At 35.2% G+C, this 14823-nt stretch overlaps 1 protein-coding gene across 1 annotated transcript; it reads left to right on the forward strand.

Moving 5' to 3' along the window:
- The first annotated feature begins 2263 nt into the window (after positions 1-2263).
- LOC107767647 (PH, RCC1 and FYVE domains-containing protein 1) lies at positions 2264-11186 on the forward strand. The gene is made up of 9 exons (XM_016586715.2): positions 2264-2913; positions 3990-4076; positions 5881-5970; positions 6110-6196; positions 6290-6409; positions 7381-9489; positions 9583-9729; positions 9983-10521; positions 10747-11186. Exons 1-9 carry the CDS (start codon positions 2866-2868, stop codon positions 10904-10906), a joined length of 3387 nt encoding a protein of 1128 aa, XP_016442201.1. The 5' UTR covers positions 2264-2865; the 3' UTR covers positions 10907-11186.
- Positions 11187-14823: the final 3637 nt, after the last annotated feature.

Below are 14823 nucleotides of genomic sequence, written 5' to 3' on the forward strand. Positions count from 1 at the left end.
GCACTATGATTAAAACAAACTATTCTAAATAAGACAAGAAAATAATTAGCATTAGGAACTATTTCTAAGAGGTTTAAATTTCGAAATGATTGCAAATCAAAATTAAAAGCAATAAGATCCTATTTACTTGGAACATCTAAACCTTAAATTATTTTCTTATAAATTAGTTTCAATAATCACAACTAGTGTTTGCCTATTGTCAACTAAAATTTTATAGCTACAAATTGTCTAATCACTTTTTTTAATTTAAAATATCAAAACAACATTAGTTATCCAAAACCACCATATAACGACAACAACAATAACCCAGTATAATCCCACTAATGAGGTATGAGGAGGGTAGTGTGTATGCAAACCTTACCCCTACCTTGGGGTAGAGAAGCTGTTTTCGATAGACCCTCGGCTCCTTCACTCCAAGAACTCTCTACCTTGCTCTTGTGGTGACTCGAACTCACAACCTCTTAGTTGGAAGTGGAGGGTGTCACCACTAAAGCACTTGAAGTAAAAGACTAAACTCAATTTATGTTTCGTGTAATGGGGAGAATGGAAGTGTAGTTAGTATTCTTTCTTTACCACATGTAATACTGCTTAATATTTCAAGTAATTAAAATTGAAAAGCTACTAATTAAATTGTGAGTGAACATTATTTTTTCCAAAGAAAATACATGCTCCTTTAGTCCCAAATTAATGTTTTAGTCTACATTACGAGAATCAAATTATATAACTTCCTCAAATCTTTTATAAATGTTAAAAAACATAAAACACTCCTATGAGAATCAACTTAAAATACTTTTTTCAACTAGAATAATATTTAAACGCCTATTGAAAGGTTTAAATTTAGGACCCCTAATTGAGTCTACGTGGCATCACAAAGCACACAAATGGTCAAGGTCCACGTCCCTACAAGCAGGAGAATTCCCCCCCGTAATAGAACACCAAAACATGCCACGTCAACATACTAATTGAAAGGGTCATTTCCGTCATTTAAATCGGTCAAAAAGAAAAGCCTTCCGCCCCGACCAGCATCCCTCGTCTGGTCTAAATCCGATGACATCGGCATATGCAACAGAGACAAATGTAGAATCAGTTTTAACCCCCAATTTCTCTTTAAATTGTTTAGTTCACCCCTTCACTTTCTATGTTGCCATCTTGATATAATTCTTACACTTTGTCGAACGTTAAATGACATTGTTGGTAAAATTTTGTAGATATTATGAGTCTTTTATTGACGCACGCTTATGAATAATGAAATTTCTCTTGATTTATGAATTTGACTTGGATTATTGAAATTGTGAGTCTTTTATTTAATTAATATTTTATTTTTCTTCAATTACAATATTTTAATGCTAATTTTTTTCTCTTTAATGTTTAACAAATAGTGAGATAAAATGAAAAGAGGCAATAATAAGATGAAACATTCGTTCATTCGTATCTTTGTTGCAGTTGAAAGATCATACTATGCACATGTTCTTAGCCAACGAAGTGGAAAAAAATTTTATCACTCTTATATATGCATTAAGACAAACTCATTTGATTTTACGTTCATGTTAGTAATGACTTGATTTTATGATGTCAAACAAGTGGTCCTTCAAATTATTTTTTTCCCTAAAGATTTGCTGAAACTTTAAATTCTTTATTATGTATTTCAAATCTGGCATATTTAGTTTCGCCTTCTGCATATCCTAAACTTAAACTAATGTTACATTAAATTTATATAATTATCTAAATAAAAAATAATATTTTTCTCTTATCACATGTCAACTGAACATTTAAGGGCCACTTATACTTTTCATTCCTTTTTTTTTTTTTTTCAAATTCTAAATTTTAAAATGAAAAAATAGACTAATAAAAAGTAAGATTTGATGAAATGTGACTTGTACTTTTAATAACATTTGTGATAGCAATAGTACTTCTAAACAAATAAAACAATATCCTAGAATATTCTAAGTGATGATAAAGTAATCAATTCAAAGTTGACTATTTTTATTGGAGTAATATTCATGTAGCAATTAGAAAAAGGTCATTTTTTCATATAAAAATCAAATGCTAAATTTGACTAATGAACTCAGAAATTCCTGATCAAAAGAAGTATTCTAGCATTCAAAGAAAAATAATTGTACAGTTAATGTGAAGTGTAGAAATTATAAGTTTGAGGGGCATGAAAGAAACATTTTGTTCTAATCAGAACTTAAATTCTAACTTTTGTTTTTTATGGGGTGTGAAACTGTGAATTGTCTAGTTTCTGGTAAAACTGTTAAAAAAGAAAAAAGAAAAAAAAGCATTGGAAATGTCTTTCCTTTTTCTCCTCAGAGAATTTGCTTGCTTTTTGTGTTCTTACTTTGACCCTCTCTGTACTTACGCGGACACCACCTCCTTCTTCTTCTTCAACAATCTCTTTCTCTCTCTCTCTCTCTCTCTCTCTCTCTCTCTCTCTCTCTCTCTCTCTCTCTCTCTACACACACACACACACACAAAATTCTTCTTACGTTTTGTCAAATTTTCACTCCGCCGGCGCCGGTAACCGCTCCACTAGCGGCGCCACATTTCTCCGGCCACTGGAAAACGGCCGGAAGAGTTGTTGAAAATACAAAACCACGACGATTATTGTTTTGACTTAGACGACTTTTGTTTGACTTGAAGCATTGACCGGTGAAAGCCTGTAGGTGGTGGAGTTGTTCAGATCTGTGAGGATTTAATTCCTAGGTTTTGATGTTTTAAAGGTTGGAGAGTTTTTTGAAAGAATTTTGAAGTGTGGATGGTAGTGTACGGACGGAGGAGGGCGGTGGTCGTCGGAGTAGATGATGAGCGGAGGAAGGTGGGGGAGGTGGCGGTGGTGGTGTAAAATTGCTTGTTCTTTCACATGGAATGGCAGATCTTGTTAGCTATGGTGATGCCCACCGTGATATTGACCAGGTCACCCTTTACTTTTATTATGTTATTTTAGTTTTTATTATCAGTTTGAAGATCTTTTTGACCTTTTTCATTTGTTTGGGTACTTTAAAACACAGTAATGTAGATGTAGTCTTAGAGGATAAAAAAAGCTTCTTTACTAGAAGCAGATTACAATTTGACAAAGCTTTGATTAAACCTTCTTCTTTCGGTGCCTTATTAGAAGTAATTATCAGTATTGATCTCAGCTAGTTTGGGATTGAAGCTAACTTGATTGATTGATTCATGATTGATTGTACTTTGAAGTAAGATAGGTTGTTTGGAGATTTTGGGGAGCGGGTAGGCAGTGTGGCAGAGAAGAAATTTTGTAGGTCCAAATGTATCTGTCTGTGCTTGTCGATGCTAATTCTGAGTTGTTAATGTTTTTGAGGTTGAGAATTTAGAGTGGGGCTGTACTTTAAAGACAGGACTTAAAGCATTGGACTCAGGAAGGATGTTATTGGGTTATTCACCAAGATGACCCTATTCACATTTCCATGGTTCAAATTTACCAGCTTTATGTATAGTTCAGGGCCTTAGTTGGGTGTATTAAGAAGCAGTAACACTTATCTTACTCCGATCATTACCATTTGGTTGAAAAATAAATGTTAGACCGCAATCAGTATTTCCACCATTTTTTAGAAAGTAACATACTATTTCCACTGGAATTGCGAAAGATATCCATAAATTAGTTGCATATAGAAAGTCTAGGACATGTGTGATCCGTTAAGATGTGATTCTTCTATTTATCAGCTACTATTCCGAAAGGAGATAAAAGTTCTGATTGCAAAAGTGTTAGAAGTTAGTGGCACAATCTCGCATATCACTAGTCTACTTGTTGTAAATTAGTGGCTGAAGCATGTGATTACTTATTAAAAGATAATTCTTTTGATATGTTAGTGTTTAAAAGATAGATTTTCGTGTAACTCTCTTTTATTAGAAAAAACTCATTTATTCATTTAACTCTTGCCCTAACTAGTTCTAGTCATACATCCCAATGCATTATGATCTTGTTCCAGAAGAAATGTCTTCTCTAGACTCATTTCTCTTACCATTGGCAGGCATTAATTGCTTTAAAGAAAGGAGCTCAACTGTTGAAATATGGCCGCAAAGGGAAGCCCAAGTTCTATCCATTTAGACTTTCTAATGTAAGTTGGCATTAGCATGGGTACACTTTTTAGTTATGAGGGCTTTATGAAGTAATACTGCTGAGTGTGTAGATTTAGAGGTGTGTCATGCTTACTATATTGCATTTTATCGAGCTTGAGCTTCACTATGATCTTATGATTCTCTTGATGCTGTACAGTGTTATTAATTCAATAACAAGTCTCCTGCTATGTTATATTAGTATTTCCTGTGAACTTTCTACTTCTATTTTGATTCAATGAATCAGTATAGACAAATGTTGGAACTTTAAGCAGTATGGTCCGATTGTTCATAAGATATTTGGTTCTGTAGGTTATTTGTCTTAAGCCTCGATGAACAATGTTGTAGGTAGTTGTGAAGCTAGTAGTACTTGTGGGTGAGTTTTGTATGTGTAACTATAATTGGATAAACCAGCAGTAACATTTTCAAAGGGAGTTCAAATAGTAAAACTAAATCCTAGGAAAAGCAGAGAAAAGTCTTAGTTTTAGGTTTCTTAATTACCTCAATACTTATATGAATTATACCTTTTTATGCTCTTTAATTTTTTTACTAATAATTATCTTGTCTCAAAAACTTCTATGCCCACACGTGTTCCCTACCCACAACTTAATCTGGAAGCGGTTGCTTTCGTGCTCTTTTTTCCGTTACTACATCAGCTGATATATTGTGACAGTCTTGACAGACAAATTCAACATCAAATAAAGGTCTGAACTTTCATGAAAACCAGTAATATGTTCATCTTTCAGTTCATGGAATGGGAACTCTGACTAATCTAAATGAAATCTGGTCGATGTGCTTGCATAGGTCATGTCACAGTATACTTAAAACTTTTTTGTTTGTCAAACTATTTAATTTCTATGGCGAGAAAGAATCTAGAAGGTAATAGAATATGTGGGAGGAGATATTGTTGGAACCCCATATTCTTTCAGTAGAGTTAGATATAGAGACGACATTCTCACAATAGTTGGATATAGAGACAGCTATTTTTTTTCTATAAAATAAAGAGAGTTGGATGTATAGACAGAAAATACTGGCATAATGTGATGTGAAAGGATAAGAATTTGCATTAACTAAGATTGATTAAAACATGTAAACAATATGTGCTATAAGCGTTCCAAATTAGTCAAAAGAGCATTTCAATTGATACTGAATGATTTTTAAAAGGTCAGATTTTGGTTCACAATTTGGTAGGGGACTAGTGAATTGTGGTAATTTGACTTCTGAGAACGACGACATCTTCTGTTTATCTTTAAAATTAAAATTTAGTCCCAGAATGTTCTTGATCCCGTATAGTATGGTAACACCGGTCATATTTTACATGAAGAAAGAAAAAGAAGAAATGGTGGATAGCTTTCCCCCTTCCATGTTAAACCATTGACCTTATTTATTCTTCTGCTGCAACTTTTATCCATCATCCATTGAGGATTTGTTTAGTCTTTTAAGTGACGAGGGTCAATATACATAAAAGGCACCCTTTTGAGAGGAGCTTCCTCTGAATTTTTCTAGTATATTTTGGGTTTACTCAACATAGTCGAGAAAACATTGAACTTTTTAGAACCTTTGCACGTGCTCATGTTGTGTTGCTAAAGATGTGCTTAAGGCCTTAAGGCAGGTGCAATATAAGCTTGGCACTTTGTTTGTTTAGGTGGCACTCCAGTATTGGTACCATGAGCTCTTCCTCTGCACGGGTTTTTCACTAAAATGCGTCTTTAGTTGTTGCTCTGCCTCGGCAATTCTTGGTTCTTCTTTTTGCTTTTTGTCTTTGAGAACACTGTGCTCATGTTAGTCTTTATGGGAAATTTTCAGGATGAATCGTCTCTAGTTTGGATCTCTAGCAGTGGTGAAAAGAGTTTAAAGTTAGCTTCGGTGTCTAGAATCATTCCCGGGCAAAGAACTGTGAGATTATCTTCATCCATTTTCTCTACTGAATAAATTTTGCTTTTCATTTATGTAGAATACTTTACTCGAAATAACGTTGAAATGTTCCACAAATGGGATTAGCTCTTAAATCTTACCTGTGCTTTTAACTTACCAGGCTGTTTTTCGACGATATCTTCGTCCTGAAAAGGACTACTTGTCCTTCTCGCTCATATATAATTACGGAAAAAGATCCCTCGATCTGGTTAGTGATATAGACCTAAGTTTACCCTTTAATGTGACTATGTAGTTCATTTTCTGGTTTTCGTTGAGTTACACATGTATCTTGTTATTTCAGATTTGTAAGGATAAGGTCGAGGCAGAGTTCTGGATCACTGGTTTGAAAGCTTTGATATCTTCTGGACAAGGTGGGCGCTCAAAGGTTGATGGTTGGAGTGATGGAGGCCTCTACTTTGATGTAAAATTTACCTTCCTAGTTGCTTCTTTGTCTAATTATAAGAGTGGTTTACCCTATTTCTTGTTTAATTCGTATACTAAAGGATAGAGTATTGAGAACTGATAATTCTTATTGACCTTGAATCGTTTTCTTGTGCATGATTCTGATTGGTATATTTAATATGAACTGCAAGTAATATTTCCATTCTGTTCTATAGTTCACTACCTTAGACTGTCATCTGCCAGTTTTTCATAACACCAGTCGCTGAATATTAGTCATTCTTTTTTTTTTTGTGGACACAACATCTCATTATAACATGGTATAGAATCTACCTAATAACCAATCATATGTATAAAAATATAAGATAGCAGCTCTCTACTGATTGCCAAATAGCAATGAATGCCATTGTCTAGTTCTCGATTTGGGTTTTGTCTTGGCAAACTGACTGGCAACTGGTTGTGTTTATCTGTTTCTTTGGTTTGATGTTTATGCTAGCTTGTGATGATGTGTTCAGCATGAGATGTTCCTGCACAAAATTATAATAATATCTAAGAAGTGACACTTGACAGAGATAGTGATATGTGTGAGGTGTGAGCAATGAAATGATTAATATTATATAGATTGTTGCTTTGAATCTCGTATTTGCAATCCTGATGAGGAATATGTTTGATTTGTATTACAACAACAACAATAACAAATAGTGTAATCCCACAAGTGGGGTATGGGGAGAGTAGTGTGTACGCAAACCTTATCCCCTACCTTGTGAAGGTAGAGAGGCTGTTTAATTTGTTTTGGTATTAATTAATGACTTGAATTGATTTCATCTCATCAGATATTGATCCTCAATGCCCCCCCTCCCTTCAAAAAAAAGAAAAACGATCGCAGTCTCCTTCAGTCGATTAGTGTTTTAGTACTCCGTTTGGGTGCATTAGACTTGCAACTAATATCAAACTTCTAATGTCCTCTACAATCTGAACTGAACTATTTTGCAGGATAGTCGAGATTTGACATCAAATAGTCCAAGTTCTAGTTCTGTTAGTGCTACAAAAGAAATTAGCTCTCCAGACGCTTCCTTAAGTTCCAACCCCAATACTTCTCCTAAGAGCTATCAACCTTATAGTTTTGTGCAGTCTGAAAGGTCACATGTAGCTTTGGATCAAGCAAATATGCAAAACATTCAAGCCAAAGGATCTGCTTCAGACGTGTTCCGAGTTAGTGTTTCCAGTGCCCCTAGTACTTCTAGTCATGGTTCTGCACCAGATGATTGTGATGCTTTGGGCGATGTTTATATATGGGGTGAGGTAATATGTGATAACATTGTCAAGGTTGGACCTGAAAAAAACTCCAGTTCAGTGAGCACAAGGGCAGATGTGCTTCTTCCAAGACCACTCGAATCCAATGTAGTTTTAGATGTTCATCATATAGCTTGTGGGGTCAAGCATGCTGCCCTTGTCACCAGACAAGGTGAACTCTTTACATGGGGTGAAGAATCTGGTGGCCGGCTTGGCCACGGTGTTGGGAAAGATGTCACTCAACCTCGGTTTGTTGAATCCTTGTCCTTTTGCAGCGTTGACTTTGTTGCATGTGGTGAGTTTCACACCTGTGCTGTTACAATGGCTGGTGAACTATATACATGGGGGGATGGCACACACAATGCTGGGCTTCTTGGTAATGGCACTGATGTCAGTCACTGGATACCAAAGAGAATTTCAGGCCCTCTGGAAGGACTTCAAGTTGCAGCAGTAACTTGTGGTCCATGGCATACTGCTTTAATAACATCAACTGGGCAGCTCTTCACATTTGGAGATGGAACATTTGGTGTTTTAGGCCATGGTGATAGAGAAAATATATTGTTTCCTCGAGAGGTCAAGTCCCTGTCAGGCCTGAGGACAATTGCCGTTGCATGTGGAGTGTGGCATACTGCTGCTGTAGTTGAAGTTATCGTCACACAGTCTAGTGCTAGTGTTTCATCTGGAAAATTATTTACTTGGGGAGATGGAGACAAAAGTCGTCTTGGACATGGTGATAAAGAACCTCGGCTGGAGCCTACTTGTGTGCCTGCACTTATTGATTACAATTTTCACAAGATTGCTTGTGGGCATAGTTTAACCGTCTGCTTGACCACATCTGGTCACGTCTTTACAATGGGAAGTACCGTGTATGGACAACTTGGAAATCCTTACTCTGATGGGAAGTTACCTTGCCTGGTAGAAGACAAACTTTCTGGTGAAATTGTCGAAGATATTGCTTCTGGTTCATACCATGTGGCTGTGTTGACGTCCAAAAATGAGGTTTATACGTGGGGAAAAGGAGCCAATGGGAGGTTAGGTCATGGGGATGTAGAGGACCGGAAAGCCCCTACTTTGGTTGAAGCGTTGAAGGACAGACATGTGAAATATATTGCTTGTGGTTCTAATTACAGTGCTGCAATATGTCTTCACAAATGGGTTTCTGGTGCTGAGCAGTCTCAGTGTTCAGCCTGTAGACAGGCTTTTGGGTTCACAAGGAAAAGGCACAATTGCTACAACTGCGGACTTGTGCATTGCCATGCATGTACTTCAAGAAAAGCAATAAGGGCAGCATTGGCTCCAAATCCAAACAAACCGTATCGTGTATGTGATTCTTGTTTTACAAAACTGAGCAAGGTGGCTGAGATTGGAATCAATAACAGGAGAAGTGCTGGACCTCGCCTTTCCGGTGAGAACAAGGACCGGTTGGACAAGGCTGAGTTACGATCAGTGAAATCAGGAATGCCACCAAATCTTGATTTAATCAAGCAGCTAGATAGTAAAGCAGTCAAACAAGGTAAAAAAGCTGATACGTTTTCCTTGGGTCGTTCCTCTCAAGCTCCTTTGTTACAGCTGAAAGATGTAGTTTTGTCGACCGCTGGTGATCTGCGTTGGGCAGTTCCAAAACCAGTTATTACCCAATCGGGTGTTAGTTCCAGATCTGTATCACCTTTCTCTAGGAAGGCAAGTCCACCGCGTTCAGCCACACCAGTACCTACCACAGCAGGACTTTCGTTCTCCAAAAGTGTTGCTGATAGTTTGAAAAAGACCAATGAGCTTTTAAATCAGGAAGTTCATAAATTACGGGCCCAGGTATGTTAAGATCTCTGTAGGTGTTTTACGTTTTGCCTGAGTTATATGGTATTTCCTATTTCCTTCTAACTGATGTAATTTTCTGTGACTTAGGTCGAGAACCTGAGACATCGTTGTGAACTTCAGGAGATGGAGCTTCAGAAATCAACAAAAAAAGCCCAGGAAGCAATGGTTTTGGCGGCAGAGGAATCTGCTAAATGCAAAGCTGCAAAAGACGTTATAAAATCGCTGACGGCGCAGGTTTGCTCATACATTTCATGTATTTTCACCCCCACACAAAAAAATACATACTGTACATGTTTATGCATATGTATTTGTATATATATATGTATATACACGCACACATATATGCATTCTTTTCAAATTGAAAAAATGCTGGTTCAAGTTTTCATTTAGGTCTATTGCTTAATGACCAATTCTCCCTTTGGACCCTTGTTTTTTTTTTGTGCTGAATGCAAAGGTGCTTCTTTCCTGTTATTTTCTCTTTTTACAGCTCAAAGACATGGCTGAAAGGTTGCCACCTGGGGCTTATGACGTAGAGAGCCTTAAACTAGCTTACCTACCAAATGGTGTGGACGTGAATGGCATTCACTATCCTGATGCAAATGGGGAACGCCATTCTAGATCTGATTCTGTCGCTAGCTCTTATATGGCCTCTCAAACCAGCATGGACTTAAGTACATTTGGAATGCAAAGCCCCAGCAAATCGCAAAGGGATTCTAGCAGCATTGAAGCTATTACAAGCAATCAAATTCTAACCCCAAATGGTATAGATGATCGAGCTGAAGTTAGACTGCCTAATGGCAGTGGGGCAGAGGTGCGCATCAATAGTGCCTCTGAAGCCGTTGATAATAATAAAGACTCTGGGCCTTTACAAGACAATGAAAATGGACTGCAACCAAGAAATTCTCTGCCTCCTGGCAATCCTAACCAAATTGAAGCTGAATGGATTGAGCAATACGAGCCTGGAGTGTATATAACACTCGTAGCTCTTCGAGATGGCACTAGAGATCTGAAACGTGTACGCTTCAGGTAATTGGCTTGATCACTTTTCGTGACTGATTTTGCTCAATTTACGAAAGATATAAAGTGGTCCTCGTTATTGTTGTTGTTATTGTTTCCACAACACCATTGGAGAAATATCCGATTTTTTTGGAAAAGTAGCTGTATTATCTATTGATCAATGTGTTTTATGCTCAGAAAACATTGCTTACAATGATTCTGATATAATAGTTCTTCTGTAATTGAATTCTACAGCCGCAGAAGATTCGGGGAGCACCAAGCAGAGACTTGGTGGTCGGAGAACCGGGAAAAAGTTTACGAGAGATATAATGTTCGTGGGTCAGACAAGTCATCCGTTACAGGCCAGGCTGCTCGGAAGTCTGAAGGGGCACTCTCTCCGTCTTCCCAAATTTAGCAATTCGTTTAGATATCTTTATTTTTAGCTTCTTTTCTTCTTCTTTTCTTTTTCTACTTTTTGGTAATGGTGGGTGCTGATTGCTCGTCAAATTATTAGGGGGGGAGAGCCAAAACCCTTCAACTTCCGTTCTGACCATATTCCACAAATTCCTCGACCTTTCTCTTTTGTGTTACTTTTTTGGTTCAATCTTAGTTCCTTGGGCGTCCCACCCCTTTTAATTATTTGTTGTATTGTAGTGTATATAATAGTATCAATCAATTATATTTGTTGCCTAGCAGGACCCGCCTCATTTCTCCTTTATTTTTGTTTGTCTTCTTTTAGGCCGACCTTACCTGTTGGGAATATACTTGGTGGGTCTGTTGTTACTGTTGTCGTCGTCTTTTAGGCTGAAAACTGATCCTATAAGCACAGACGGTAAAGAGTCTGAGAGTCAGATGGAAATGAATTTTGGAGAGATGATTTCCGTTATCTGTTTGGATGAGTTGGGATAAAAAGAGGGATATAATGCACTTTTAGACTTTTGCAAAGAAATGCTATCGAGCTATGAGATCATGGCGCTTATAATTAAAGAAGTTCAGTCATGAATTTATTCTCATGTAGGAGAGAGCACGCGTTGAACAAGTGCAAGTAACGTTAAATAGTGAATTTTTTAAAAAGATTAGGTCAACTATTATAGAAGCATTTATTAGTAGTGGGTACAATACTTTCAACTCAATCTGTTGCGCCAAATTCTACTTTTTTCATTTTCCCCATTTTTTCTAAGAGGTCATCCTACTACACGTGACAAGTTCTTAGTTGACTAGGCAATAACAATCCCTAAAACACCAGCGGAATGACCAGTCCAATGGCCGGTTTTTTGCTAAAAGCCTCGAGTTTGTCAGTTGATGGAACTTTGAAATAAAGTGATTGGTTGTCTTTGATTTGGACGTGATGAGACGATAAATTCATGCACGAGATTCATCATTATTTTATTTGTTTGTCATTGTGTTATAATAATGATGTTCGTCTAAAAGTTCTATTGCAGTAGAAGAAATCAATTGCTGAAACAGTGAAGAATTGTAGCAGCTGTAATAGCAGTTGAATTTATTGGATTACTTAAATTTTTCGACAATATAATTGTCTATGACACTGAATTGAATCACAAGCATCTCTATGCGCTATGTTTTTCATTGACTCTGTAAAATCACAAATTTTTGACCGGGTCATATGGTGTACTATTAATGTGTACTGAATTATATATATTATATATATACCAATCCGTAATTTTTTTTACAGATCGCCTAAAGGATAATTTAAGTTATACAACGCCTAATTCTTTCAAGATCCAGGATTTCAATTTGCATAGGATGAAAACCAAGTGTTGCTTGCAAGAGAAGAAGATATGTCAAAATTGACTAAGTTATATAATATAAAACAATAAAGATATAGTAGCACTTTCTCGGGTTCCAATTATTATTATTATTATTATTATTTATTTTTTTTTTATCCTTATTGTTCTAATTACTGGAGTATTAAATAATTAAATGAGACGTTTAAGAGAGTGATAAATGACAGTTCAGATAAATATTCTAGTGATTAAGGTTATTAGCTATTTTTCTTAAGTAATGAGTAATAATTTTGAGGATGATAAGACCGCAGTAATTTTGATACTTATTACAATAGAATAGGGGTGTACATGAGTCGGGTTGGTTCGAATTTTTTGATTATCAAACCAAACCAGTTATATCGGGTTATTAAATCTAAAGACCAAACCAAACTAATAAAAGTCGGATTTTTAAATCTCGATTTTTCTCGTATTTTTTGAGTTTTCGGGTTGTTTCATTTTTTTTTCATAAAGTCTTCATAGCACAAAATATAGAATTTGTGCTCCAAATATTTCTTTAATCCTAGTAAGACAGAACTATATAAGGTATTTTTAATAAAATAACATAAATATGAGATAATTCATGACCTTGTACTAAAATATTCGACAATAAAGATGAGAAAATCACATAAAATAAATATTATTAATAAGCCATAATGAAAATAAACATAATTTAAAATTACTAATAAGTTACTAAAATAAGTACGACTAATAAGTACAATTATTTACATGATTAAACACTAAAAGAAAAAGAAGTTATACATTTTATCTAAACCATGAAAAAATTAAAAAATAGATATCCATCACTATTTTCATTCATAGTACAATTGAATAATATCTTTTATTATCATTAGTATTGATTTGATTTTGGTTTAGGATTTATTTGAGTTACTAACATTTATGGATTATTAAACTTATTGGAGCATCCAAGCTTGAAATAATACGTTAAAAGATAAAATTATAAAAAAGTTTAAGAAATATTTATAAACTACACTACAATAAATATTTTCATATATTAAATATACTTAAAACTTCTATTAATATAATATCGGGTTGGTTTGGTTTCGGTTTGACTTTTTGTAGTTAAAACCAAACCAAACCAAATATCGTCGGTTTTTTTTCCAACACCAAACCAAACTATAGTTAGATTTTTTTCTCGGTTTGACTCGAATTAACGAGTTGGTGCGGTTTGTTGGTTTTATTTGTACACACCTACAATAGAAATTACTTGTAAATGACATGACATTCAAATTCCAAATTTGCAAAATTTTAGCAGAAGTTTCGTTAGGTAGATGAATAAGCAAATAATGTATGAAACATTAATTGGACTACTTATTTCCACCAAACCATCATGAAAATTTCCCTCCTACTACGACAAACAAATTTTCAATTATATTTAACGACCTTTGACATTGTGCTAATTATTCGTGTAGTCTTACATCTTGATGTTGTAAGCAAATAATATAGAAAATATAATTTCTTGCATTGTTGTTTATCCGTAAAACGATACAATTGAATTTATACTTAATTTCTAGACAAGTGAATTAATTTGATCTTGAAATAATATAATAATTAAAGAAATACATAGTACTTAGCCTTGGAATGTAGATGAAATAGCAAAGATAGTGATTTCGTGAACACGATTTCCGAACACAACAATGATGAGATAAAAAACCAAGAAAGTGAAATTGTATAAAGCTTTGTATAGAATATAATATATGTTCTTGGCAGAAATTTCGTGTTCCTTACAATGATAACTCAACTCACTATTTATAGCTATGTCGAGAGAAGAAGATTTTAGGATCGTGCCCTCCTTTAATGTCAATTATGAGGGTCATTGATGAAGATGTAACGTTGAGCGTAAATGCCAAATTCTTTGTAACAGAACGTCGCTCTTAATGTTGTAGAATATTCCTTAGGAAATGCTATCGGACGCAAAGCTTCTAATACACTTTTATGAACGTTATCCGTTCCGGTGACAAGCACAGTGACTGCGTTCAGTCCTCAGCCATTCCATCTTGGATTACACGTGTCCTTTTAATCAGCCACGCGTCATATTATATTTAACCCAATACAATTCTTCAGATTTGGTAGCATTGTTTACTTAAAAAAGTCTGTCGTCCAAGACATTTGTACGTAGACTTTCTCTAACCTAATAAAGTTTTCAACTCTCATGCTCTTACTAATTAATTTAAAATGATGATTAATGTACTTTTAATTTTAACTTTGGTACTAATAATTCCTTTTTTAAGTTCTTTCAAATAGATGTTGACTTGTCAAAGTATTTGCCAAATTATAAATTTCTCAAACTTAGAACATCATTATAGTGTTATTTAGCTTTATCCAATTCTTTTTACTGATGAAATGTTCTGTTAATATTTTATTTGAATTTTCTTTCGAGACTTTGTGTTCCTCTGACCTTTGGTTTTTAATGTTCATGTGCTACATTTGAGGATCATTTATTTGATAGTACTTTAACTAGAGGATATTAAAACCAAAATTTATTGACTTTTCTTCCATGCAATAATATCAATTTTCCTTTCTTACGTAA

Source organism: Nicotiana tabacum, chromosome 12 (genome assembly GCF_000715075.1).
Source record: "Nicotiana tabacum cultivar K326 chromosome 12, ASM71507v2, whole genome shotgun sequence".
Lineage (NCBI taxonomy): Eukaryota > Viridiplantae > Streptophyta > Magnoliopsida > Solanales > Solanaceae > Nicotiana > Nicotiana tabacum.